The following is a 27,663-nucleotide window of genomic DNA, read 5'->3' as shown; positions in this document are numbered from 1 at the left end:
CTGTTGACCAGTGCCCATAGAGCAGGGTGTAGGGTCCCATTGGGGACGTACTGTTGACCAGTGCCCATAGAGGATGTACTGTTGACCAGTGCCCATAGAGGATGTACTGTTGACCAGTGCTCATAGAGCAGGGTGTAGGGTCCCATTTGGGACGTACTGTTGACCAGTGCCCATAGAGCAGGGTGTAGGGTCCCATTGGGGACATAGTCAAACCCAGTTTCTCAGAAACAGAAAATGAAGGTACCTTTTAAAGATGTCACCCCTCCTCTGGTATGTGATATGTATGTTTAAGATTCTTCTTGTGACTGATTATGGTCCTATAGTGTCACAGAGTTTGTTTTTATAGTTATCAGACAGTTTATATTCCCGCAATGGAGAGGGTGAGATAACCATTAAAAGGTCCAACCCCTTTACTTCTCTGCTCTTCTTTCAACCTTTAGTCACGTTAAATATGTCTATATATGTCTAAATATTGGTTCTCTATAAAAGGCGTGTTATTCCCCAACTCCGCCCACCAGCCAACATTGGCTCCCACTCACCTGTGTAATTATTACCTATTAAGGTAATTTAAATGACTTTATTTGTGTAAAGTGATAGCTTACAGTGTTTATAAATATAGTAGCTAAGTTTAAAATGAACAACAACAATGACTTTTAAAACGTTTTCGTAACATGTAATATACTTGTTTAAACAATGGTATAGCCCCAGGCTACATCAGACATTAGAGGTGAACGGGTCCTAGCTAGCTGACTGTAACCAAACCTCCCACTTGTTCTACCTGCTTCTTCTTTTTCCGGACCAGACAGCGCTGCTCCAGACCAGATAGCACTGCACACACCCATCAGCTATCCTTTCCTGTCTACTTTCTTCACACAACAGCAGTCAAAATGGTGAGTGCTGGAAGTTTCTTTCTTTCTAAGCCAATCAAATTCTCAGTGTTGGAATATATTTTATAGGGGTTAGAGATTAGGACATGTGCTATGTGTGAAACTGAGAGAAATGTTTTAAAATAACTTCAAAATGGACAGTATACCTCTCTCTCCAGTCGAGTATTCCCCTCGATACTACACGGATAATTGTAAGGACATAACTTGTAGCCCCAGTGGGAATCTATTCTGAATCTTTGGCTCATTTGGCACATTCACAACCTCCAAAGTTAGTGGTCTGATTTTCATTAAAGAAAAACTTCTCTGTTGTTTACCATGAAAACTCACTTAACCTTCATCCAAATGTCAAGAGTTTTGTTTTACAATATCTTTGGATTCTTCTGCAAGTAAGGAAGAGAACTGTTTTAGGTTGCATTCGAATTGCCCCGTAGGGTTCTGGTCTAAAGTAGTGCACTATATAGGGAATAGGGTGCCATAGGGTTCTGGTCTAAAGTAGTGCACTATATAGGGAATAGAGTGCCATAGGGTTCTGGTCTAAAGTAGTGCACTATATAGGGAATAGGGTGCCATAGGATTCTGGTCTAAAGTAGTGCACTATATAGGGAATAGGGTGCCATAGGGTTCTGGTCTAAAGTAGTGCACTATATAGGGAATAGAGTGCCATAGGGTTCTGGTCTAAAGTAGTGCACTATATAGGGAATAGGGTGCCATAGGGTTATATAACCAGCTCCCTCCTGAGTGTTTAGGATTGGCCAGGGCGGCTATACTACTAGTGCTGACTTGTTCCCCACCGTCTCCAGGAATGTGGCTGACAGAGGCATAGAACGTTCACAAGGGAACTAATTCCTATAGAGAGATACAATATGAAACACTGAAATATTAAAATGAGGTCTATTTCCTCTGTCTGTACCCCATGTATACTGAAATATCAGAATGTCTATTTCCTCTGTCTGTACCCCATGTATACTGAAATATCAGAATGTCTATTTCCTCTGTCTGTACCCCATGTATACTGAAATATCAGAATGTCTATTTCCTCTGTCTGTACCCCATGTATACTGAAATATCAGAATGTCTATTTCATCTGTCTGTACCCCATGTATTTCTCTCTCTCTCTACACCCCATGTATTTCTCTCTCTCTCTACACCCCATGTATCTCTCTCTCTATACCCCATGTATCTCTCTCTCTCTATACCCCATGTATCTCTCTCTCTCTATACCCCATGTATCTCTCTCTCTCTATACCCCATGTATCTCTCTCTCTCTATACCCCATGTATCTCTCTCTCTCTATACCCCATGTATCTCTCTCTCTCTATACCCCATGTATCTCTCTCTCTCTATACCCCATGTATCTCTCTCTCTCTATACCCCATGTATCTCTCTCTCTCTATACCCCATGTATCTCTCTCTCTCTATACCCCATGTATCTCTCTCTCTCTATTACCCCATGTATCTCTCTCTCTCTATACCCCATGTATCTCTCTCTCTCTATACCCCATGTATCTCTCTCTCTCTCTATTACCCCATGTATCTCTCTCTCTCTCTATACCCCATGTATCTCTCTCTCTCTCTATACCCCATGTATCTCTCTCTCTCTCTATACCCCATGTATCTCTCTCTCTCTCTATACCCCATGTATCTCTCTCTCTCTCTATACCCCATGTATCTCTCTCTCTCTCTATACCCCATGTATCTCTCTCTCTCTCTATACCCCATGTATCTCTCTCTCTCTCTATACCCCATGTATCTCTCTCTCTCTCTATACCCCATGTATCTCTCTCTCTCTCTATACCCCATGTATCTCTCTCTCTCTCTATACCCCATGTATCTCTCTCTCTCTCTATACCCCATGTATCTCTCTCTCTCTCTATACCCCATGTATCTCTCTCTCTCTCTATACCCCATGTATCTCTCTCTCTCTCTATACCCCATGTATCTCTCTCTCTCTCTATACCCCATGTATCTCTCTCTCTCTATACCCCATGTATCTCTCTATACCCCATGTATCTCTCTATACCCATGTATCTCTCTATACCCCATGTATCTCTCTATACCCCATGTATCTCTCTATACCCCATGTATCTCTCTATACCCCATGTATCTCTCTATACCCCATGTATCTCTCTATACCCCATGTATCTCTCTATACCCCATGTATCTTCTATACCCCATGTATCTCTCTATACCCCATGTATCTCTCTATACCCCATGTATCTCTCTATACCCCATGTATCTCTCTATACCCCATGTATCTCTCTATACCCCATGTATCTCTCTATACCCCATGTATCTCTCTATACCCCATGTATCTCTCTATACCCCATGTATCTCTCTATACCCCATGTATCTCTCTTATACCCCATGTATCTCTCTCTCTCTATACCCCATGTATCTCTCTCTCTATACCCCATGTATCTCTCTATACCCCATGTATCTCTCTATACCCCATGTATCTCTCTCTCTCTATACCCCATGTATCTCTCTTACCCCATGTATCTCTCTCTCTATACCCCATGTATCTCTCTCTATACCCCATGTATCTCTCTCTCTCTATACCCCATGTATCTCTCTCTCTCTATACCCCATGTATCTCTCTCTATACCCCATGTATCTCTCTCTCTCTATACCCCATGTATCTCTCTCTATACCCCATGTATCTCTCTCTCTCTATACCCCATGTATCTCTCTCTCTCTATACCCGCATGTATCTCTCTCTCTCTATACCCCATGTATCTCTCTCTCTCTATACCCCATGTATCTCTCTATACCCCATGTATCTCTCTATACCCCATGTATCTCTCTCTCTCTATACCCCATGTATCTCTCTCTCTCTATACCCCATGTATCTCTCTATACCCCATGTATCTCTCTATACCCCATGTATCTCTATCTCTCTATACCCCATGTATCTCTCTCTCTCTATACCCCATGTATCTCTCTCTCTCTATACCCCATGTATCTCTCTCTCTCTATACCCCATGTATCTCTCTATACCCCATGTATCTCTCTCTCTCTATACCCCATGTATCTCTCTCTCTCTATACCCCATGTATCTCTCTCTCTCTATACCCCATGTATCTCTCTCTCTCTATACCCCATGTATCTCTCTATACCCCATGTATCTCTCTATACCCCATGTATCTCTATCTCTCTAACCCCATGTATCTCTCTCTCTCTATACCCCATGTATCTCTCTCTCTCTATACCCCATGTATCTCTCTCTCTCTATACCCCATGTATCTCTCTCTCTCTATACCCCATGTATCTCTCTATACCCCATGTATCTCTCTCTCTCTATACCCCATGTATCTCTCTATACCCCATGTATCTCTCTCTCTCTATACCCCATGTATCTCTCTATACCCCATGTATCTCTCTATACCCCATGTATCTCTCTCTCTATACCCCATGTATCTCTCTCTCTATACCCCATGTATCTCTCTCTCTCTATACCCCATGTATCTCTCTCTCTCTATACCCCATGTATCTCTCTATACCCCATGTATCTCTATCTCTCTATACCCCATGTATCTCTCTATACCCCATGTATCTCTCTATACCCCATGTATATCTCTATACCCCATGTATCTCTCTATACCCCATGTATCTCTCTATACCCCATGTATCTCTCTATACCCCATGTATCTCTCTATACCCCCATGTATCTCTCTATACCCCATGTATCTCTCTATACCCCATGTATCTCTATACCCCATGTATCTCTCTCTCTCTATACCCCATGTATCTCTCTATACCCCATGTATCTCTCTATACCCCATGTATCTCTCTCTCTCTATACCCCATGTATCTCTCTATACCCCATGTATCTCTCTCTCTCTATACCCCATGTATCTCTCTATACCCCATGTATCTCTCTATACCCCATGTATCTCTCTATACCCCATGTATCTCTCTCTCTATACCCCATGTATCTCTCTCTCTATACCCCATGTATCTCTCTCTCTCTATACCCCATGTATCTCTCTCTCTCTATACCCCATGTATCTCTCTATACCCCATGTATCTCTATCTCTCTATACCCCATGTATCTCTCTATACCCCATGTATCTCTCTATACCCCATGTATATCTCTATACCCCATGTATCTCTCTATACCCCATGTATCTCTCTATACCCCATGTATCTCTCTATACCCCATGTATCTCTCTATACCCCATGTATCTCTCTATACCCCATGTATCTCTCTCTCTCTATACCCCATGTATCTCTCTATACCCCATGTATCTCTCTATACCCCATGTATCTCTCTCTCTCTATACCCCATGTATCTCTCTCTCTCTATACCCCATGTATCTCTCTCTCTCTATACCCCATGTATCTCTCTATACCCCATGTCTCTCTCTATACCCCATGTATCTCTCTATACCCCATGTATCTCTCTATACCCCATGTATCTCTCTATACCCCATGTATCTCTCTCTCTCTATACCCCATGTATCTCTCTCTCTCTATACCCCATGTATCTCTCTATACCCCATGTATCTCTCTATACCCCATGTATCTCTCTATACCCCATGTATCTCTCTATACCCCATGTATCTCTCTATACCCCATGTATCTCTCTATACCCCATGTATCTCTCTCTATACCCCATGTATCTCTCTCTCTCTATACCCCATGTATCTCTCTCTCTCTATACCCCATGTATCTCTCTCTCTCTATACCCCATGTATCTCTCTCTCTCTATACCCCATGTATCTCTCTCTCTCTATACCCCATGTATCTCTCTCTCTCTATACCCCATGTATCTCTCTCTCTCTCTCTCTCTCTATACCCCATGTATTTCTCTCTCTCTCTCTATACCCCATGTATTTCTCTCTCTCTCTCTATACCCCATGTATTTCTCTCTCTCTCTCTCTCTCTCTCTATACCCCATGTATTTCTCTCTCTCTCTCTATACCCCATGTATTTCTCTCTCTCTCTCTACACCCCATGTATTCTATTATACTCATTGTCAAATCCAACTTCAGGACAACGTTCACATTTAGAATCTAGTGCTGACTTGTTCCAGTCTGTCTGGAATGTGACAGACTGAAGCCTCCACCGTTTTCCTAAGGCTACAACACACCAATAGCGTTAGTCGGGTGAGAGTACTTGCGAAGCAGCGCAATCCCATTTTTTTCATGTAGAATCGAGTGACATTTGTTGGCAGTCAGACATCAACAGTGTGCTGAGAGATCGGTAGACTAACGGGAGATCCACATTCCTCTTACCCTTCTCTCGTTTGTGACCGTTGTATTCTTCCTCTCTCGTTTGTGACCGTTGTATTCTTCTTCTCTCCTTTGTGACCGTTGTATTCTTCCTCTCTCCTTTGTGACCGTTGTCTTCTTCTCTCCTTTGTGACCGTTGTATTCTTCCTCTCTCCTTTGTGACCGTTGTCTTCTTCTTCTCTCCTTTGTGACCGTTGTATTCTTCCTCTCTCCTCTGTGACCGTTGTCTTCTTCTTCTCTCCTTTGTGACCGTTGTATTCTTCTTCTCTCCTTTGTGACCGTTGTCTTCTTCTTCTCTCCTTTGTGACCGTTGTCTTCTTCTTCTCTCCTTTGTGACCGTTGTCTTCTTCCTCTCTCCTTTGTGACCGTTGTCTTCTCCTTCTCTCCTTTGTGACCGTTGTCTTCTCCTTCTTTCCTTTGTGACCGTTGTCTTCTCCTTCTTTCCTTTGTGACCACTGTTGTCTTCTCCTTCTCTCCTTTGTGACCACTGTTGTCTTCTCCTTCTCTCCTTTGTGACCACTGTTGTCTTCTCCTTCTCTCCTTTGTGACCACTGTTGTCTTCTCCTTCTCTCCTTTGTGACCACTGTTGTCTTCTCCTTCTCTCCTTTGTGACCACTGTTGTCTTCTCCTTCTCTCCTTTGTGACCACTGTTGTCTTCTCCTTCTCTCCTTTGTGACCACTGTTGTCTTCTCCTTCTCTCCTTTGTGACCACTGTTGTCTTCTCCTTCTCTCCTTTGTGACCACTGTTGTCTTCTCCTTCTCTCCTTTGTGACCACTGTTGTCTTCTCCTTCTCTCCTTTGTGACCACTGTTGTCTTCTCCTTCTCTCCTTTGTGACCACTGTTGTCTTCTCCTTCTCTCCTTTGTGACCACTGTTGTCTTCTCCTTCTCTCCTTTGTGACCACTGTTGTCTTCTCCTTCTCTCCTTTGTGACCACTGTTGTCTTCTCCTTCTCTCCTTTGTGACCACTGTTGTCTTCTCCTTCTCTCCTTTGTGACCACTGTTGTCTTCTCCTTCTCTCCTTTGTGACCACTGTTGTCTTCTCCTTCTCTCCTTTGTGACCACTGTTGTCTTCTCCTTCTCTCCTTTGTGACCACTGTTGTCTTCTCCTTCTCTCCTTTGTGACCACTGTTGTCTTCTCCTTCTCTCCTTTGTGACCACTGTTGTCTTCTCCTTCTCTCCTTTGTGACCACTGTTGTCTTCTCCTTCTCTCCTTTGTGACCACTGTTGTCTTCTCCTTCTCTCCTTTGTGACCACTGTTGTCTTCTCCTTCTCTCCTTTGTGACCACTGTTGTCTTCTCCTTCTCTCCTTTGTGACCACTGTTGTCTTCTCCTTCTCTCCTTTGTGACCACTGTTGTCTTCTCCTTCTCTCCTTTGTGACCACTGTTGTCTTCTCCTTCTCTCCTTTGTGACCAGGCCTCTGGAATAGCGGTCCACGATGATGTCGTTCTCACATTTGACAAGATCAGAGTTCGCCTCCAGGGGGCTGACAAGCAGGAGCAGCTGAAGCTGGTGCTCTTCAAGATCAGCGACGACGGGAAATGTATCGTTGTGGACGAGGACAAGTGCCTGAAGGTCAGAGGAGCCATGTCATTTAGCAGACATTTTGTTTTTACGTATGGGTGGTCCCGGGAACCGAACCCACTGCCCAGGTCGTTGCAAGGACCGTGCTCTACCAACTCAGATCCAGAGGACCGCATAGTTAGGCATTCTAAGCTTTTCTTAAATTTATATTTCCTCAATTCCTTCCCTCAAATCCTCTCTCCTTGCTGCTTACTCATTTTTTAAAATTTTATGTAGAATAAGGTCCAAGAAATAATTTAAGGAGTTGTGTACTAAATCTCTCATTTGCTATCTTGTTCTTATTCTAGACATTCACCTACACATAGCATTGTTTAAAAACTCTGAACGTTTTATAATGTAATTGGGAGCTAACGTGGTTGCCATAGAATCATGTAGTGTCATATTAATGCATTAAAATACAGAGAATGTCCAAGCTTTCTTACGTTTATTGGGGGTTGTAACGTGAGCATCTAGAGAAAAAAAACCACTATCATTACCAATCAATTAAGGTCAAGGACCTGAACGGGGAGGAGGACGTATTCAGGAAGATCGTCAACATGATGCCAACGGAGGACTGCCGTTATGCCCTGTACGACTGTTCCTGGGAGAGCAAGGACAGCCCCAAAGAGGACCTGGTCTTCATCATGTGGTAGGTTGGACCATAACCCTGTATGACTGTTCCTGGGAGAGCAAGGACAGCCACAAAGAGGACCTGGTCTTCATCATGTGGTAGGTTGGACCATAGAGTTAGAATAACTAACCCCGTACGACGGTTCCTGGGAGAGCAAGGACAGCCCCAAAGAGGACCAGGTCTTCATCATGTGGTAGGTTGAACCATAACCCTGTACAACTGCTCCTGGGAGAGCAAGGACAGCCCCAAGGAAGGTGATAGGTGGAAATAGAAATACAAGGACATGCACTGTATACCATACATAACACTACCATGTCAGCCATTTTGAGTGGAGGGAGTGAGAGAGAGGTTTTGGACATTGACTCAAGGCAGAATGTTTGGGAGTACATTCTAAACGTAGTATTCTTCTGTTTGAATCGCAGGGCTCCAGAACATTGACTCAAGGCAGAATGTTTGGGAGTACATTCTAAACGTAGTATTCTTCTGTTTGAATCGCAGGGCTCCAGAACACTCAACGATCAAAAAGAAGATGAAATACGCCAGCTCTAAGCAATACATTAAAGCAAAGTTCCAAGGTAAGAATTTGGGTTGGCTCAGTTCTGTTTCAACACTTTCATCCAATCACCTTTCCTGCATCAGGGGGGGATATGTTCATTAGGTAATAAATGGAATAAAATGGACTGAAACAGGGAGAGATTGCAGGGACTTGTCCAATAAGATACTCTCATTTTCAAACGCCGCCTATTGCATGCTAGAATTGGCAGTTTGCTACATCCATTTTTGGATTTATAGATTAATCATTATACACATTGATTCTTGAAAAATATAAATGTCTAAATACGTCATGACCTTAGTTCAACTGTCGTTCAAAGTAGCGGGTCCAGAACATTTTGAATGGGATGGCCAAGGTGGCGTACAGACCCAGTTCAGGGGGTCCAGAACATTTTGAATGGGATGGCCAAGGTGGCGTACAGACCCAGTTCAGGGGGTCCAGAACATTTTGAATGGGATGGCCAAGGTGGCGTACAGACCCAGTTCAGGGGGTCCAGAACATTTTGAATGGGATGGCCAAGGTGGCCTACAGACCCAGTTCAGGGGGTCCAGAACATTTTGAACCTTAATCGTTGCAAGGTGGATTTGAAAACGCATCAGATTAGGTTTGGTCCATTTCCCTGTTTAAATCAATTCCAAAAGTCTTGTTAGTGTATGCAATCGGTAAATTCACTTGAAAGTGCCATTCAGAGGTCGAATTATACTGTGATATTTGTGGGTCTCTGTTTTTTTTCTTCTCCAATGTAAAAATACATTGACTTTATAGTAAAGACCATAATGGGTCAACACAAACAGTCATGATGTTTTCATCTGATTGTGAAAAACACATCACTTCAAAAGTAGGTTACCTGCACAAGACCGGCATCCCAACAGTCCGGCATCCCAACAGTCCGGCATCCCAACAGTCCGGCATCCCAACAGTGCTCTGTGCACCCGTCATTTCATTGGAAAAGGACATGTATTACAAACACCATCTATAGTGACACTCAGCCTATAAAGTGGTGTGTATTCATGGATGCCAAGGGGAGATCTGGCAGCTTCCACCCCCAAAACAATTACAAAAGAAATTATAATAACGTCGCATTCGTGTCTATCCGTGTTTTTATAATAAAGGCTGAATCTATTGAAAGCATCCGAACGAGGCAAATGGCGCCCCTCTGTCTTAGTATCTGCTGCCGTGTATCTGATGCTCTCTGGCCAAAAAGAATAACGACAGATTCATAGGCCACACATATTAATTAAGACAGAGGGGCACTCTACGGTGAGGTTGATAAGTCTTGCTGTCGGTACGTGTCTTGGTCAAAATTATCAATATATTTAGAGACAACCTATCAGATCTCAGAATTTCTGTGGGTGGGGGTGGGGAGGACTGGAGTGGCCAATCAGGTTTCAGGGGGACCCCACCCTGGGCCACCCCCTGGACATGCCACTGGTTGTATCCCATCAGAACCCCAAAAATACAGTTGATTTACTCCAATGTTTGTCAACAACGTAAATGTAAACAAACCATGTGTAGCTTCAAAACATGAATAAAACTATAATTTTGATATCACGTATGGTCAGAATTTGAGTGGTTACATTTCTCCAGGCCCATCCGTCATCTTTTTACCAAAACCGAGGCGGGGTGTTCTGCTTTGTTATTGTTTCCAGTGCGGATTCTAGCGGATAGTAGCCTGATGAATGACACAGAAATGACGTGGCCTGAGGTAGTCTAAGCCAGGTCCTCCAGAACAGAGACACCGCTGCAGCATGGGTTTACGAAACCAACTGCTATTTCAGCACTACTCAATTTTTAATCTCCAATAAAACCAAAACTAAAATATGTGAGGAGTGGGATTCCTTAATAAAGAGAAATTGACTGACTTGGCTGTGTTCTCGTGTGTTTCACAGGTCTGAAGTTTGAGTGGCAGGTGAACGACATGTCAGACGCCAAAGACAGCTCCGTCTTCATCGATAAACTGGGAGGGAGAGGAGTCGTTAAAAAACTGGAGGGGAAAGAGGTCTGAGGTCCTGACGCCGCCGTACAACATGGAATCAAAACCAGACCTGGGTTCAAATACTATTTGAAAATCCTTCAGATACTTTCAGCGTTTGCTTAAGCCTGCCAGGTTTTTATTTTATTTTTACGTTTGGGACTTTTCTATTACTTCCGTTGCAACAAGTTCAATCAAGTATTTGAGTTCGAATAGTGTTTGAACACAGGTCTGGTCAAAACACCAATGCAAAAGCAGCCCACTTCCTGTGTGTCCAATTGAACTGTCCATCAACAGAGTATTGTAATTGATTTGGTCTTCATTAAAAAAAACTCCCTTGTTCAATGACAGATAATAAAATAGCTACTCATGTAGTTGATAAATACATTTTCCAGACAACTGCTTCATGATTTATACACATTTTCTTGTAGCTTGGGATCTTAGTATCATCCTTGAATGGGATTTTTGTGTTTGTTGGTATCCTGTGTCTATTGACTCTGTTCCAGACCAATCATCTGATGTGATTTCAATCATATTATTCATATACCTTCCGTGTTTGCTGATGTTTTGTTGAAAATTTCACAAAATGTATTGTTAAAAAAAAGGAAGATACCTCTGCAGAATGTTGATGACAGAAACTCCACCGCTTCATAATAAAGAGAAAGTGAATTTCCTGTATACTCCCCTGGATGGTCTGTCTGTCTGTATACTCCCCTGGATGGTCTGTCTGTCTGTATACTCCCCTGGATGGTCTGTCTGTCTCTGTATACTCCCCTGGATGGTCTGTCTGTCTGTATACTCCCCTGGATGGTCTGTCTGTCTGTATACTCCCCTGATGGTCTGTCTGTCTGTATACTCCCCTGGATGGTCTGTCTGTCTGTATACTCCCCTGGATGGTCTGTCTGTCTGTATACTCCCCTGGGATGGTCTGTCTGTCTGTATACTCCCCTGGATGGTCTGTCTGTCTCTGTATACTCCCCTGGATGGTCTGTCTGTCTGTAATACTCCCCTGGATGGTCTGTCTGTCTGTATACTCCCCTGGATGGTCTGTCTGTCTGTATACTCCCCTGGATGGTCTGTCTGTCTGTCTCTGTCTGTCTGTCTGTCTGTCTGTATACTCCCCTGGATGGTCTGTCTGTCTGTATACTCCCCTGGATGGTCTGTCTGTCTGTCTCTGTCTGTCTGTCTGTCTGTCTGTATACTCCCCTGGATGGTCTGTCTGTCTGTATACTCCCCTGGATGGTCTGTCTGTCTGTCTGTCTCTGTCTGTCTGTCTGTCTGTCTGTATACTCCCCTGGATGGTCTGTCTGTCTGTATACTCCCCTGGATGGTCTGTCTGTCTGTCTCTGTCTGTCTGTCTGTCTGTCTGTATACTCCCCTGGATGGTCTGTCTGTCTGTATACTCCCCTGGATGGTCTGTCTGTCTGTCTCTGTCTGGTCTGTCTGTCTGTCTGTATACTCCCTGGATGGTCTGTCTGTCTGTCTCTGTCTGTCTGTCTGTCTGTCTGTATACTCCCCTGGATGGTCTGTCTGTCTGTATACTCCCTGGATGGTCTGTCTGTCTGTCTCTGTCTGTCTGTCTGTCTGTCTGTATACTCCCCTGGATGGTCTGTCTGTCTGTCTCTGTCTGTCTGTCTGTCTGTCTGTATACTCCCCTGGATGGTCTGTCTGTCTGTATACTCCCCTGGATGGTCTGTCTGTCTGTCTCTGTCTGTCTGTCTGTCTGTCTGTATACTCCCCTGGATGGTCTGTCTGTCTGTATACTCCCCTGGATGGTCTGTCTGTCTGTATACTCCCCTGGATGGTCTGTCTGTCTGTATACTCCCCTGGATGGTCTGTCTGTCTGTATACTCCCCTGGATGGTCTGTCTGTCTGTATACTCCCCTGGATGGTCTGTCTGTCTGTATACTCCCCTGGATGGTCTGTCTGTCTGTATACTCCCCTGGATGGTCTGTCTGTCTGTATACTCCCCTGGATGGTCTGTCTGTCTGTCTGTCTGTCTGTCTGCAGTATTCCATTTGATATCACAGTGAATTTCCTGTATACTCCCCTGGATGGTCTGTCTGTCTGTCTCTGTCTGTCTGTCTGCAGTATTCCATCTGATATCACAGTGAATTTCCTGTATACTCCCCTGGATGGTCTGTCTGTCTCTGTCTGTCTGTCTGTCTGTCTGTCTGTCTGTCTGTCTGTCTGTCTGTCTGTCTGTCTGTCTGTCTGTCTGTCTGTCTGTCTGTCTGTCTGTCTGTCTGCAGTATTCCATCTGATATCACAGTGAATTTCCTGTATACTCCCCTGGATGGTCTGTCTGTCTCTGTCTGTCTGTCTGTCTGTCTGTCTGTCTGTCTGTCTGTCTGTCTGTCTCTGTCTGTCTGTCTGTCTGTCTGTCTGTCTGTCTGTCTGTCTGCAGTATTCCATCTGATATCACAGTGAATTTCCTGTATACTCCCCTGGATGGTCTGTCTGTCTGTCTCTGTCTGTCTGTCTGCAGTATTCCATCTGATATCACAGTGAATTCACAGTGAATTTCCTGTATACTCCCCTGGATGGTCTGTCTGTCTGTCTGTCTGTCTGTCTGTCTCTCTGTCTGTCTGCAGTATTCCATCTGATATCACAGTGAATTCACAGTGAATTTCCTGTATACTCCCCTGGATGGTCTGTCTGTCTGTCTGTCTGTCTGTCTGCAGTATTCCATCTGATATCACAGTGAATTCACAGTGAATTTCCTGTATACTCCCCTGGATGGTCTGTCTGTCTGTCTGTCTGTCTGTCTGCAGTATTCCATCTGATATCACAGTGAATTTCCTGTATACTCCCCTGGATGGTCTGTCTGTCTGTCTGTCTGTCTGTCTGCAGTATTCCATCTGATATCACAGTGAATTTCCTGTATACTCCCCTGGATGGTCTGTCTGTCTGTCTCTGTCTGTCTGTCTGCAGTATTCCATTTGATATCACAGTGAATTTCCTGTATACTCCCCTGGATGGTCTGTCTGTCTGTCTCTGTCTGTCTGTCTGCAGTATTCCATTTGATATCACAGTGAATTTCCTGTATACTCCCCTGGATGGTCTGTCTGTCTGTCTCTGTCTGTCTGTCTGCAGTATTCCATTTGATATCACAGTGAATTTCCTGTATACTCCCCTGGATGGTCTGTCTGTCTGTCTCTGTCTGTCTGTCTGCAGTATTCCATTTGATATCACAGTGAATTTCCTGTATACTCCCCTGGATGGTCTGTCTGTCTGTCTCTGTCTGTCTGTCTGCAGTATTCCATTTGATATCACAGTGAATTTCCTGTATACTCCCCTGGATGGTCTGTCTGTCTCTCTGTCTGTCTGTCTGTCTCTGTCTGTCTGTCTGTCTGTCTGTCTGTCTGTCTGTCTGTCTGTCTGTCTGCAGTATTCCATCTGATATCACAGTGAATTTCCTGTATACTCCCCTGGATGGTCTGTCTGTCTGTCTGTCTGTCTGCAGTATTCCATTTGATATCACAGTGAATTTCCTGTATACTCCCCTGGATGGTCTGTCTGTCTGTCTGTCTGTCTGTCTGTCTGTCTGCAGTATTCCATTTGATATCACAGTGAATTCACAGTGAATTTCCTGTATACTCCCCTGGATGGTCTGTCTGTCTGTCTCTGTCTGTCTGTCTGCAGTATTCCATTTGATATCACAGTGAATTCACAGTGAATTTCCTGTATACTCCCCTGGATGGTCTGTCTGTCTCTCTGTCTGTCTGTCTGTGTCTGTCTGTCCTGTCTGTCTTCTGTCTGTCTGTCTGTCTGTCTGTCTGTCTGTCTGTCTGTCTGTCTGTCTGTCTGTCTGTCTGTCTGTCTGTCTGTCTGTCTGTCTGTCTGTCTGTCTGTCTGTCTGTCTGTCTGTCTGTCTGTCTGTCTGTCTGTCTGTCTGTCTGTCTGTCTGTCTGTCTGTCTGTCTGTCTGTCTGTCTGTCTGTCTGTCTGTCTGTCGTCTGTCTGTCTGTCTGTCTGTCTGTCTGTCTGTCTGTCTGTCTGTCTGTCTGTCTGTCTGTCTGTCTGTCTGTCTGTCTGTCTGTCTGTCTGTCTGTCTGTCTGTCTGTCTGTCTTCTGTCTGTCTGTCTGTCTGTCTGTCTGTCTGTCTGTCTGTCTGTCTGTCTGTCTGTCTGTCTGTCTGTCTGTCTGTCTGTCTGTCTGTCTGTCTGTCTGTCTGTCTGTCTGTCTGTTCTGTCTGTCTGTCTGTCTGTCTGTCTGTCTGTCTGTCTGTCTGTCTGTCTGTCTGTCTGCAGTATTCCATTTGATATCACAGAGATTGACAGTTACATTTACTGTCTGGGGCCAACAGGGCAAGTTAAGCCTGGTCTGTTGGTTCTGGTGTTTGTATTCCATGTTATAGAGAAGCTCCTCGGGAACACAGAACACTTTATTGTATGAAAATACAGTGTTTTCCACGAGCACATGGAGTAGTCAGCCACATAGATCAAACCAGGGTACCCAGAGATAGTGAACAAGCTCAATTTTGGTGGCTTTTAATACATTCTAATGTCTCGATTCCATCCAAAAGACTTCCAAATTATTGAATACTAGTGAGTTTACCTACCAAATTATTGACTACTAGTGAATTTACCTCCCAAATGATTGAATACTAGTGAGTTTACCTCCCAAATTATTGAATACTAGTGAGTTTACCTCCCAAATTATTGAATACTAGTGAGTTTACCTCCCAAATTGGAAAAATGTGTTGTGGTATTCTGTTTACAATCTAAATGACTGAAAATGTATGAATTCAGTGTATTGTTAGTTTTTTGGATATCGTCTAGGCCCTCCATACGCAACTGGCACACCGCGGACCGGGTCCAGATCCAGAACGTGGTCAATACAGACTGCAGCCCCCCTCCTGCCAAAGCAGCAGATACTCTTCCTGGGTCCACATGCAACCTGACATGATACATAGTACAGAACATTATTAGTCTAAAATCCATTTAAAACATCACACACAGCAGTACTGTACAGTTGAAGTCGGAAGTTTACATACACCTTAGCCAAATACATAGTAAAAATGCCCTGTCTTAGGATCACCACTTTATTTTAAGAATGTGAAATGTCAGAATACTAGTAGAGAGAATGATTTATTTCAGATTTCATTTTATTCATCACATTCCCAGTGGGTCAGAAGTTTACATATACTCAATTAGTATTTGAAAGCATTGCCTTTAAATTGTTTAACTTGGGTCAAATGTTTCGGGTAGACTTCCACAATCTTCCCACAATAAGTTGGGTGAATTCTGGCCCATTCCTCCTGACAGAGCTGATGTAACTGAGTCAGGTTTGTAGGCCTCCTTGCTCGCACACGCTTTTTCAGTTCTTCCCACAAAATTTCTATGGGATTGAAATCGTTGAAAATACAACTTTCCAAAATACTGCTGTGCGTAACAAGCGTCACAGCAACTTCTCTGATAGTCAAGGCGAGAATGGAGTTCCTTACGTGTGCGATTACAAACAAGGAATGGTGGTCCAACCCAAAACCATTACATACTGGCATTTACCTCAGCTCATTGGCTATCTACCCAGCTAGATTTCAAGAAGATCAGTGGTCATTGGGCAGAAATACAGTCAATCAATGAAGCTTCGCTAAAATTATTGTTGCGCAAGGTAGTCATTGCTCATTGTCCTCAAATCAGTTCACTTCACGTCAATACTCCCCGCAAAATAACAATGATGTTTGGCTGTGTTGCAAACATCCAGAGGAATGCACTGAAACCAACCATGACTAGATAAACATCCAGAGGAATGCACTGAAACCAACCATGACTAGATAAACATCCAGAGGAATGCACTGAAACCATCCATGACTAGATAAACATCCAGAGGAATGCACTGAAACCAACCATGACTAGATAAACATCCAGAGGAATGCACTGAAACCAACCATGACTAGATAAACATCCAGAGGAATGCACTGAAACCAACCATGACTAGATAAACATCCAGAGGAATGCACTGAAACCAACCATGACTAGATAAACATCCAGAGGAATGCACTGAAACCAACCATGACTAGATAAACATCCAGAGGAATGCACTGAAACCAATCATGACTAGATAAACATCCAGAGGAATGCACTGAAACCAATCATGACTAGATAAACATCCAGAGGAATGCACTGAAACCATCCATGACTAGATAAACATCCAGAGGAATGCACTGAAACCAACCATGACTAGATAAACATCCAGAGGAATGCACTGAAACCAACCATGACTAGATAAACATCCAGAGGAATGCACTGAAACCAACCATGACTAGATAAACATCCAGAGGAATGCACTGAAACCAACCATGACTAGATAAACATCCAGAGGAATGCACTGAAACCAACCATGACTAGATAAACATCCAGAGGAATGCACTGAAACCAATCATGACTAGATAAATGATTGTTTACCGTGTGTAATTACGTCGAATGCTCCGTAAAACATTGATAGAGATGGAATTCACGGCACAAACGGGTTACAAAATGTTTCGATTTAGCATATAAAAATGGATTTTATCAAAGAAAACGGCACTTCATTTGATCACTGGGACCCCCGGGAAGAGAAATAAGAGCAAGATGTCAGAATGTAAGTCATAATTCTACCTTCAGATGTGAATGTGTAAAAACTGTCATGGCGGAAAATGTTTTTGTTGTTGATCGCTCTTCTCAAACGAAAGCATGGTATTTGTTCTTTGTAATAGCCATTTTAAATCGGAAAACGTAGTTTGATTACCAAGATTCTAATCTTTTGAAGGATGTAAGACACTTACATTTTCAAGAATGTTTAATGTTACGACGTTGTATTTTTAGTTTGTCGCTCTGAGATTTCCCCTGATGTTGATCCCTGTATGGGGATCACAGCCATAAGAGGTTTTAATTCAACTATATGATTATACTCTACCAATACCTCGGTCATTATTCTAATAATATATTTCACATTGCTAGAGCATATACGTTTAAATTGCCAGCGTTATACACAGTGGAAACATGGTTACATTGTTTGAATAACTGGCTTGGACAACAAACACTCGATTTTGGCATCTTATTTCAAAGTATTATTGACAAATGGAATGCGCCACTCGATCCAACATTCTCTTTTGTTTCAGGATTCTTGGCTATACCTTGAAGAGATACAATGCAGATTCTTTCTCCCAAAAACAATTTGGATCAGTGTCATTGTCTACAAGTCATGGGCATGCCTCCGTGACACAGACCCTTACAGAAAAAACATAAGGACTCTTACACTTCAGTGATGTGATGCAAAAATTCTAGCAAAATGCTTAGCGCATAGCGTTTAAAAGGTATTGTAACGACCCTGGGTTTATAAGCGCGGATATTGACTGCTGCTTGAGCATGCTTTTGGGACACAGTCGATAGCGCGCTGGCCTTCGGGCTAGAAGGTCAAGGGTTCGAGGCCTGCTCCCTGCCTGTGCCATTAATAGTATTATCAGATATTAATAATCTTAATCAGAGAAGTTTTTTTGTTTTTTTACATGGACGATACAATGGAGATAATATAAGACAAGTACCGGAAACAAAAGAACACTATGAAAAATATGGGAAACAAGGCCTGGTATTCATAGCTGACTTTGAAAAGGCTTTTGATGAAGTAAGACTGGAGTTTATATATAAATGCCTGTAATATTTACATTTTGGAGAATCTCTTATAAAATGGGTTAAAGTTATGTACAGTAACCCGAGGTGTAAAATAGTAAGTAATGGCTACATCTCAGAAAGTGTGAAACTGTCAAGAGGAGTAAAACAAGGTTGTCCACTATCGGCATATCTATTTTTGCACAGCAGGGTAACCTAGTGGTTAGAGTGTTGGACTAGTAACCGGAAGGTTGCAAGTTCAAATCCCTGAGCTGACAAGGTACAAATCTGTTGTTCTGACCCCTAACCCACTGTTCCTAGGCCGTCATTGAAAATAAGAATTTGTTCTTAAACTGACTTGCCTAGTTAAATTAAGGTAAAATATTAGGGCCATTGAAATGTTAGCTATTAAAATCAGATCCAACAATAATATCAAGGGGCTAGAAATCCAGGGTTTAAAAACAAAGGTATTGTTTTACGCTGATTCATGTTTTCTTTTAAAAACACAGCTTGAATCCCTCCACAGCCTCATAGAGGATCTAGATAATTCTTCTAACCTCTCTCGATTACAACCAAATTATGATCAGTGTACTATATTACGTATTTGATCACAAAAAGAATACAACTTTTACATTACCGTGTAGTTTACCAATTAAATGGTCTGACGGTGAAGTGGTCATACTTAGTATACATATCCTGAATGAAATAAATGATCTCACTACAATACATTTTAATAGAAAGTTAGCAAAAATAGATAAGATCTTGCTACCATGGAAAGGAAAATACCTGTCTATTTGTGAAAAAATCACCCTGATAAACTCTTCAGCCATATCCCAGTTTCCCTGATTAACTCTTTAGCCATATCCCAGTTTACCTTGATTAACTCTTTAGTCATATCCCAGTTTACCCTGATTAACTCTTTAGTCATATCCCAGTTTACCCTGATTAACTCTTTAGCCATATCCCAGTTTACCCTGATTAACTCTTTAGTCATATCCCAGTTTACCCTGATTAACTCTTTAGCCATATCCCAGTTTACCCTGATTAACTCTTTAGTCATATCCCAGTTTACCCTGATTAACTCTTTAGTCATATCCCAGTTCACCCTGATTAACTCTTTAGCCATATCCCAGTTTACCCTGATTAACTCTTTAGTCATATCCCAGTTTACCCTGATTAACTCTTTAGCCATATCCCAGTTTACCCTGATTAAATCTTTAGTCATATCCCAGTTTACCCTGATTAACTCTTTAGCCATATCCCAGTTTACCCTGATTAACTCTTTAGTCATATCCCAGTTTACCCTGATTAACTCTTTAGTCATATCCCAGTTCACCCTGATTAACTCTTTAGCCATATCCCAGTTTACCCTGATTAACTCTTTAGCCATATCCCAGTTTACCCTGATTAACTCTTTAGTCATATCCCAGTTTACCCTGATTAACTATTGAGTCATATCCCAGTTCACCCTGATTAACTCTTTAGTCATATCCCAGTTCACCCTGATTAACTATTTAGTCATATCCCAGTTCACCCTGATTAACTCTTTAGTCATATCCCAGTTCACCCTGATTAACTCTTTAGCCATATCCCAGTTTACCCTGATTAACTCTTTAGCCATATCCCAGTTTACCCTGATTAACTCTTTAGTCATATCCCAGTTTACCCTGATTAACTCTTTAGTCATATCCCAGTTCACCCTGATTAACTCTTTAGTCATATCCCAGTTCACCCTGATTAACTATTTAGTCATATCCCAGTTCACCCTGATTAACTCTTTAGTCATATCCCAGTTCACCCTGATTAACTCTTTAGTCATATCCCAGTTTACCCTGATTAACTCTTTAGTCATATCCCAGTTCACCCTGATTAACTATTTAGTCATATCCCAGTTCACCCTGATTAACTCTTTAGTCATATCCCAGTTCACCCTGATTAACTCTTTAGTCATATCCCAGTTCACCCTGATTAACTCTTTAGCCATATCCCAGTTTACCCTGATGAACTCTTTAGCCATATCCCAGTTTACCCTGATTAACTCTTTAGCCATATCCCAGTTTACCCTGATGAACTCTTTAGCCATATCCCAGTTTACCCTGATTAACTCTTTAGTCATATCCCAGTTTACCCTGATTAACTCTTTAGTCATATCCCAGTTCACCCTGATTAACTCTTTAGTCATATCCCAGTTCACCCTGATTAACTATTTAGTCATATCCCAGTTCACCCTGATTAACTCTTTAGTCATATCTTTTAGTCACAGTTCACCTATTTGTTTATGGATTTGCCTACACCTTACGACCTGTTTTAAAAAATAATATGAGCAAAAAATATGACATTTTATTTGGAATAGCAAGCCAGACAAAATTAAAATGGCCTATTTATATAATCAATATGAATTTAGAGGGCAGAAATGATTAAATATTAAAGCATTAGACCCTCACTTAAGGTGTCAGTCATACCAAAGTTATACTTGAATCCAAACTGGTTCTCTAGCAAATTAGTAAGAATGTCTCACCCCATGTTCAAGAATGGCCTTTTTCCCTTTATTCAGATTACAACCTCTCACTTTTGACTTTTTGAAAACGAAATCATCTCCAAAAATATCGTTATTTGACTTGTTAAATAAAGGTACAATGTTTTTTTTAAAGCCTTATAAAGTTGGTTGTAATTTCAGTTTATTCCACCAGTAAAGACGGAACAAATGATACAACAAATATTGTGGTAAAATTCAAATATACTAACTGATAAAAACAGTACAATCTTTGTAAATTATATCATAAATAGGACTGGTGGAGTTATGTCACACATGCAGCTAACTATAAAAACAAAGAGTCTCCATATGTAAATACACACCAATGTTTCGCCATCACTGTGCCTTCTTCAGGGAAATGTTATGCATGCTTCAACTAGTTATGTAGACAAACAGTGCAATTAGTGCAACCAATTATAGTCGTGAAGGGCGTGTCATATTTTCTAGGTTGATGAGAATGAATTGAGTGAAACTGTTAAAAAACATATTGTGGAGGAACAGGGGGAACATATTAACAGGGGGAACATATTAACAGGGGGAACATTGTGGGGGAACAGGGTAAACATATCAACAGGGGGAACATTGTGGGGGAACAGGGGGAACATATCAACAGGGGGAACATATCAACAGGGGGAACATATTGTGGAGGAACAGGGGGAACATATTAACAGGGGGAACATATTAACAGGGGGAACATTGTGGGGGAACAGGGTAAACATATCAACAGGGGGAACATTGTGGGGGAACAGGGGGAACATATCAACAGGGGGAACATATCAACAGGGGGAACATATTGTGGAGGAACAGGGGAACATATTAACAGGGGGAACATATCAACAGGGGGAACATTGTGGGGGAACAGGGTAAACATATCAACAGGGGGAACATTGTGGGGGAACAGGGGGAACATATCAACAGGGGGAACATATCAACAGGGGGAACATATTGTGGAGGAACAGGGGGAACATATTAACAGGGGGAACATATCAACAGGGGGAACATTGTGGGGGAACAGGGGGAACATATCAACAGGGTGAACATTGTGGGGGAACAGGGGGAACATATCAACATATTGAACATATTGTGGGGGAACATATTGAACATATTGAACATATTGAACATATTGTGTAGGAACATAGTGAACATATTGAACATATTGAACATATTATGTAGGAACATATTGAACATATTGAACATATTGAACATATTGAACATATTGAACATATTGAACATATTGTGTTGGAACATATTGAACATATTGTGTAGGAACATATTGAACATATTGTGTAGGAACATATTGAACATATTGTGTTGGAACATATTGAACATATTGTGTTGGAACATATTGAACATATTGTGTAGGAACATATTGAACATATTGTGTTGGAACATATTGAACATATTGTGTAGGAACATATTGAACATATTGTGTTGGAACATATTGAACATATTGTGTTGGAACATATTGAACATATTGAACATATTGAACATATTGAACATATTGAACATATTGTGTTGGAACATATTGAACATATTGAACATATTGAACATATTGTGTTGGAACATATTGAACATATTGTGTAGGAACATATTGAACATATTGTGTAGGAACATATTGAACATATTGTGTTGGAACATATTGAACATATTGTGTAGGAACATATTGAACATATTGTGTTGGAACATATTGAACATATTGTGTTGAAACATATTGAACATATTGTGTAGGAACATATTGAACATATTGAACATATTGTGTTGGAACATTGTCGTGGAAATTTCCTCTATTTACCAAATCATGGGAGCAAACCACACACAAGTCAGAGTTTGTTATAAAAGTCCATCTTTAATTATATGAGCTCTATCACAACCCTGTGACTCTCAGATCAATTCAGTGTCTATTAATGAATTCTCTGAGAGTCCCTCACACATTGCAACTGAGATCCTTTAATAGCAAAGACACACACATAGCCAGACAGTATAGTGTACTGTAGTGTGGTAGTGTACTGTAGTGTGGTAGTGTACTGTAGTGTACTGTAGTGTACTGTAGTGTGGTAGTGTACTGTAGTGTACTGTAGTGTACTGTAGTGTGGTAGTGTACTGTGGTGTGGTAGTGTACTGTGGTGTGGTAGTGTACTGTAGTGTGGTAGTGTACTGTAGTGTGGTAGTGTACTGTAGTGTGGTGTGGTAGTGTACTGTAGTGTGGTAGTGTACTGTAGTGTGGTAGTGTACTGTAGTGTGGTAGTGTACTGTAGTGTACTGTAGTGTGGTAGTGTACTGTGGTGTGGTAGTGTACTGTAGTGTACTGTAGTGTGGTAGTGTACTGTAGTGTGGTAGTGTACTGTAGTGTGGTAGTGTACTGTAGTGTGGTAGTGTACTGTAGTGTACTGTAGTGTGGTAGTGTACTGTAGTGTGGTAGTGTACTGTAGTGTACTGTAGTGTGGTAGTGTACTGTGTGTGGTAGTGTACTGTAGTGTGGTAGTGTACTGTAGTGTACTGTAGGTACTGTAGTGTGGTAGGTACTGTAGTGTGGTAGTGTACTGTAGTGTGGTAGTGTACTGTAGTGTGGTAGTGTGCTGTAGTGTACTGTGGTGTGGTAGTGTACTGTAGTGTGGTAGTGTACTGTAGTGTGGTAGTGTACTGTAGTGTGGTAGTGTACTGTAGTGTACTGTAGTGTGGTAGTGTACTGTAGTGTGGTAGTGTACTGTAGTGTGGTAGTGTACTGTAGTGTACTGTAGTGTGGTAGTGTACTGTAGTGTGGTAGTGTACTGTGGTGTGGTAGTGTACCTGTAGTGTGGTAGTGTACTGTAGTGTACTGTAGTGTACTGTTGTGTGGGTAGTGTACTGTGTGTGGTAGTGTACTGTAGTGTGGTAGTGTACTGTAGTGTGGTAGTGTACTGTAGTGTACTGTAGTGTGGTAGTGTACTGTAGTGTACTGTAGTGTGGTAGTGTACTGTTGTGTGGTAGTGTACTGTTGTGTGGTAGTGTTACTGTAGTGTGGTAGTGTACTGTAGTGTGGTAGTGTACTGTAGTGTGGTAGTGTACTGTAGTGTACGTAGTGTGGTAGTGTACTGTAGTGTACTGTAGTGTGGTAGTGTACTGTTGTGTGGTAGTGTACTGTTGTGTGGTAGTGTACTGTAGTGTGGTAGTGTACTGTAGTGTGGTAGTGTACTGTTGTGTGGTAGTGTACTGTAGTGTGGTAGTGTACTGTAGGGTGGTAGTGTACTGTAGTGTACTGTAGTGTGGTAGTGTACTGTTGTGTGGTAGTGTACTGTAGTGTGGTAGTGTACTGTAGGGTGGTAGTGTACTGTAGGGTGGTAGTGTACTGTAGTGTGGTAGTGTACTGTAGTGTACTGTAGTGTGGTAGTGTACTGTAGTGTACTGTAGTGTGGTAGTGTACTGTTGTGTGGTAGTGTACTGTTGTGTGGTAGTGTACTGTAGTGTGGTAGTGTACTGTAGGGTGGTAGTGTACTGTAGGGTGGTAGTGTACTGTAGTGTGGTAGTGTACTGTAGTGTGGTAGTGTACTGTAGTGTGGTAGTGTACTGTAGTGTGGTAGTGTACTGTAGTGTGGTAGTGTACTGTAGTGTGGTAGTGTACTGTAGTGTGGTAGTGTACTGTAGTGTGGTAGTGTACTGTAGTGTACTGTAGTGTGGTAGTGTACTGTGGTGTGGTAGTGTACTGTTGTGTGTAGTGTACTGTTGTGTGGTAGTGTACTGTAGTGTGGTAGTGTACTGTAGTGTGGTAGTGTACTGTAGGGTGGTAGTGTACTGTAGTGTGGTAGTGTACTGTAGGGTGGTAGTGTACTGTAGTGTGGTAGTGTACTGTAGGGTGGTAGTGTACTGTAGGGTGGTAGTGTACTGTAGGGTGGTAGTGTACTGTAGTGTGGTAGTGTACTGTAGTGTGGTAGTGTACTGTAGGGTGGTAGTGTACTGTAGGGTGGTAGTGTACTGTAGGGTGGTAGTGTACTGTAGGGTGGTAGTGTACTGTAGGGTGGTAGTGTACTGTAGGGTGGTAGTGTACTGTAGTGTGGTAGTGTACTGTAGGGTGGTAGTGTACTGTAGGTGGTAGTGTACTGTAGTGTGGTAGTTGTACTGTAGTTGTACTGTAGTGTGGTAGTGTACTGTAGTGTACTGTAGTGTGGTAGTGTACTGTAGTGTGGTAGTGTACTGTTGTGTGGTAGTGTACTGTAGTGTGGGTAGTGTACTGTAGGGTGGTAGTGTACTGTAGGGTGGTAGTGTACTGTAGGGTGGTAGTGTACTGTAGGGTGGTAGTGTACTGTAGTGTGGTAGTGTACTGTAGGGTGGTAGTGTACTGTAGGGTGGTAGTGTACTGTAGGGTGGTAGTGTACTGTAGGGTGGTAGTGTACTGTAGGGTGGTAGTGTACTGTAGGGTGGTAGTGTACTGTAGGGTGGTAGTGTACTGTAGTGTGGTAGTGTACTGTAGTGTGGTAGTGTACTGTAGGGTGGTAGTGTACTGTAGGGTGGTAGTGTACTGTAGGGTGGTAGTGTACTGTAGTGTGGTAGTGTACTGTAGGGTGTGTGTATGATATAAATAGAATTGGTCAATAGAAGGGCCTGAGATCAAAGTCAATATTCAGACCACTAGGGGTCATGCAGTTAACAACAATAAATGGAAATGTCTGCTCTAGCCAAAATCGCAACCAACCTATTGCAGCATTACCACAACAGATTTAAGAGCAAGTGGAAGGGAGAAAAATAAGGAACTTGTCTGTCGGCCCTGCAGTATAGACCAAAATTAATAGATTGCAAAATAGTTGGGAAGAGATTTTCGATGTACCGATTCCATGGCACATGGTTTATGAATTGATACACAAAACGACGCCGGATTCAAAACTTAGAATTCATCAATTGAACTTATTATTTTATTTACCTTTATTTAACCAGGTAGGCAAGTTGAGAACAAGTTCTCATTTACAATTGCGACCTGGCCAAGATAAAGCAAAGCAGTTCGACAGATAAAACGACACAGAGTTACACATGGAGTAAAAACAAACATACAGTCAATAATGCAGTATAAACAAGTCTATATACAATGTGAGCAAATGAGGTGAGAAGGGAGGTAAAGGCAAAAAAGGCCATGATGGCAAAGTAAATACAATATAGCAAGTAAAATACTGGAATGGTAGTTTTGCAATGGAAGAATGTGCAAAGTAGAAATAAAAATAATGGGGTGCAAAGGAGCAAAATAAATAAATAAATTAAAATTAAATACAGTTGGGAAAGAGGTAGTTGTTTGGGCTAACTTATAGGTGGGCTATGTACAGGTGCAGTAATCTGTGAGCTGCTCTGACAGTTGGTGCTTAAAGCTAGTGAGGGAGATAAGTGTTTCCAGTTTCAGAGATTTTTGTAGTTCGTTCCAGTCATTGGCAGCAGAGAACTGGAAGGAGAGGCGGCCAAAGAAAGAATTGGTTTTGGGGGTGACTAGAGAGATATACCTGCTGGAGCGTGTGCTACAGGTGGGAGATGCTATGGTGACCAGCGAGCTGAGATAAGGGGGGACTTTACCTAGCAGGGTCTTGTAGATTATACCAAATTCTTGCAACCAATAGAATGTTATATATACTGTATGGGGGATACAATCTTCCCAGATCTGCAGATTTTGCTGCGAAGAGACAAGGTCATTAGATCATTTATTTTGGTACTGTCCATATGTAGCTTGTTTTTGGTCACAGGTCCAGGATTGGCTCAATAATTGCAACATTTAACCGGAGTTAACTCTGCAGATAGCACTACTGGGTGATTTGAAAAGTCATAGTCAATCGATTAGTAATATAACACTTTTAGCAAAAAAAAAGTGTTGGACTAATAACATCAAGATAACAAATGAGATAGATGGGAGGGGTTGAGAGGAGCTAAAGGATGGGACTGGATGTTGTTAAGAGATAGATGGGAGGGGTTGAGAGGAGCTGAAGGATGGGACTGGATGTTGTTAAGAGATAGATGGGAGGGGTTGAGGGGAGCTGAAGGATGGGACTGGATGTTGTTAAGAGATAGATGGGAGGGGTTGAGGGGAGCTGAAGGATGGGACTGGATGTTGTTAAGAGATAGATGGGAGGGGTTGAGGGGAGCTGAAGGATGGGACTGGATGTTGTTAAGAGATAGATGGGAGGGGTTGAGGGGAGCTGAAGGATGGGACTGGATGTTGTTAAGAGATAGATGGGAGGGGTTGAGGGGAGCTGAAGGATGGGACTGGATGTTGTTAAGAGATAGATGGGAGGGGTTGAGGGGAGCTGAAGGATGGGACTGGATGTTGTTAAGAGATAGATGGGAGGGGTTGAGGGGAGCTGAAGGATGGGACTGGATGTTGTTAAGAGATAGATGGGAGGGGTTGAGGGGAGCTGAAGGATGGGACTGGATGTTGTTAAGAGATAGATGGGAGGGGTTGAGAGGAGCTGAAGGATGGGACTGGATGTTGTTAAGAGATAGATGGGAGGGGTTGAGGGGAGCTGAAGGATGGGACTGGATGTTGTTAAGAGATAGATGGGAGGGGTTGAGAGGAGCTGAAGGATGGGACTGGATGTTGTTAAGAGATAGATGGGAGGGGTTGAGGGGAGCTGAAGGATGGGACTGGATGTTGTTAAGAGATAGATGGGAGGGGTTGAGGGGAGCTGAAGGATGGGACTGGATGTTGTTAAGAGATAGATGGGAGGGGTTGAGGGGAGCTGAAGGATGGGACTG

At 42.4% G+C, this 27,663-nt stretch overlaps 1 protein-coding gene across 1 annotated transcript; it reads left to right on the top strand.

Moving 5' to 3' along the window:
- The first annotated feature begins 504 nt into the window (after positions 1 to 504).
- LOC109881110 (cofilin-2) lies at positions 505 to 11,525 on the top strand. The gene is made up of 6 exons (XM_031798999.1): positions 505 to 562; positions 803 to 890; positions 7,538 to 7,696; positions 8,194 to 8,333; positions 8,814 to 8,890; positions 10,758 to 11,525. The coding sequence occupies exons 2-6, from the start codon at positions 888 to 890 to the stop codon at positions 10,871 to 10,873; spliced, it is 495 nt and encodes a 164-aa protein (XP_031654859.1). The 5' UTR covers positions 505 to 562; positions 803 to 887; the 3' UTR covers positions 10,874 to 11,525.
- Positions 11,526 to 27,663: the final 16,138 nt, after the last annotated feature.

Source organism: Oncorhynchus kisutch, linkage group LG20 (assembly GCF_002021735.2).
Source record: "Oncorhynchus kisutch isolate 150728-3 linkage group LG20, Okis_V2, whole genome shotgun sequence".
Lineage (NCBI taxonomy): Eukaryota > Metazoa > Chordata > Actinopteri > Salmoniformes > Salmonidae > Oncorhynchus > Oncorhynchus kisutch.
Note: the sequence above shows the minus strand (reverse complement) of the source record. Positions and strands in the feature narration are given on the sequence as shown.

What these genes read in the sequence shown, in the direction of transcription:
- LOC109881110 (XM_031798999.1), top strand. An exon ending in GACCTGGTCTTCATCATGTG is followed by an intron (nt 8,334 to 8,813) that starts GTAGGTTGGACC and finishes TTTGAATCGCAG; the next exon opens with GGCTCCAGAACACTCAACGA. An exon ending in CATTAAAGCAAAGTTCCAAG is followed by an intron (nt 8,891 to 10,757) that starts GTAAGAATTTGG and finishes TGTGTTTCACAG; the next exon opens with GTCTGAAGTTTGAGTGGCAG.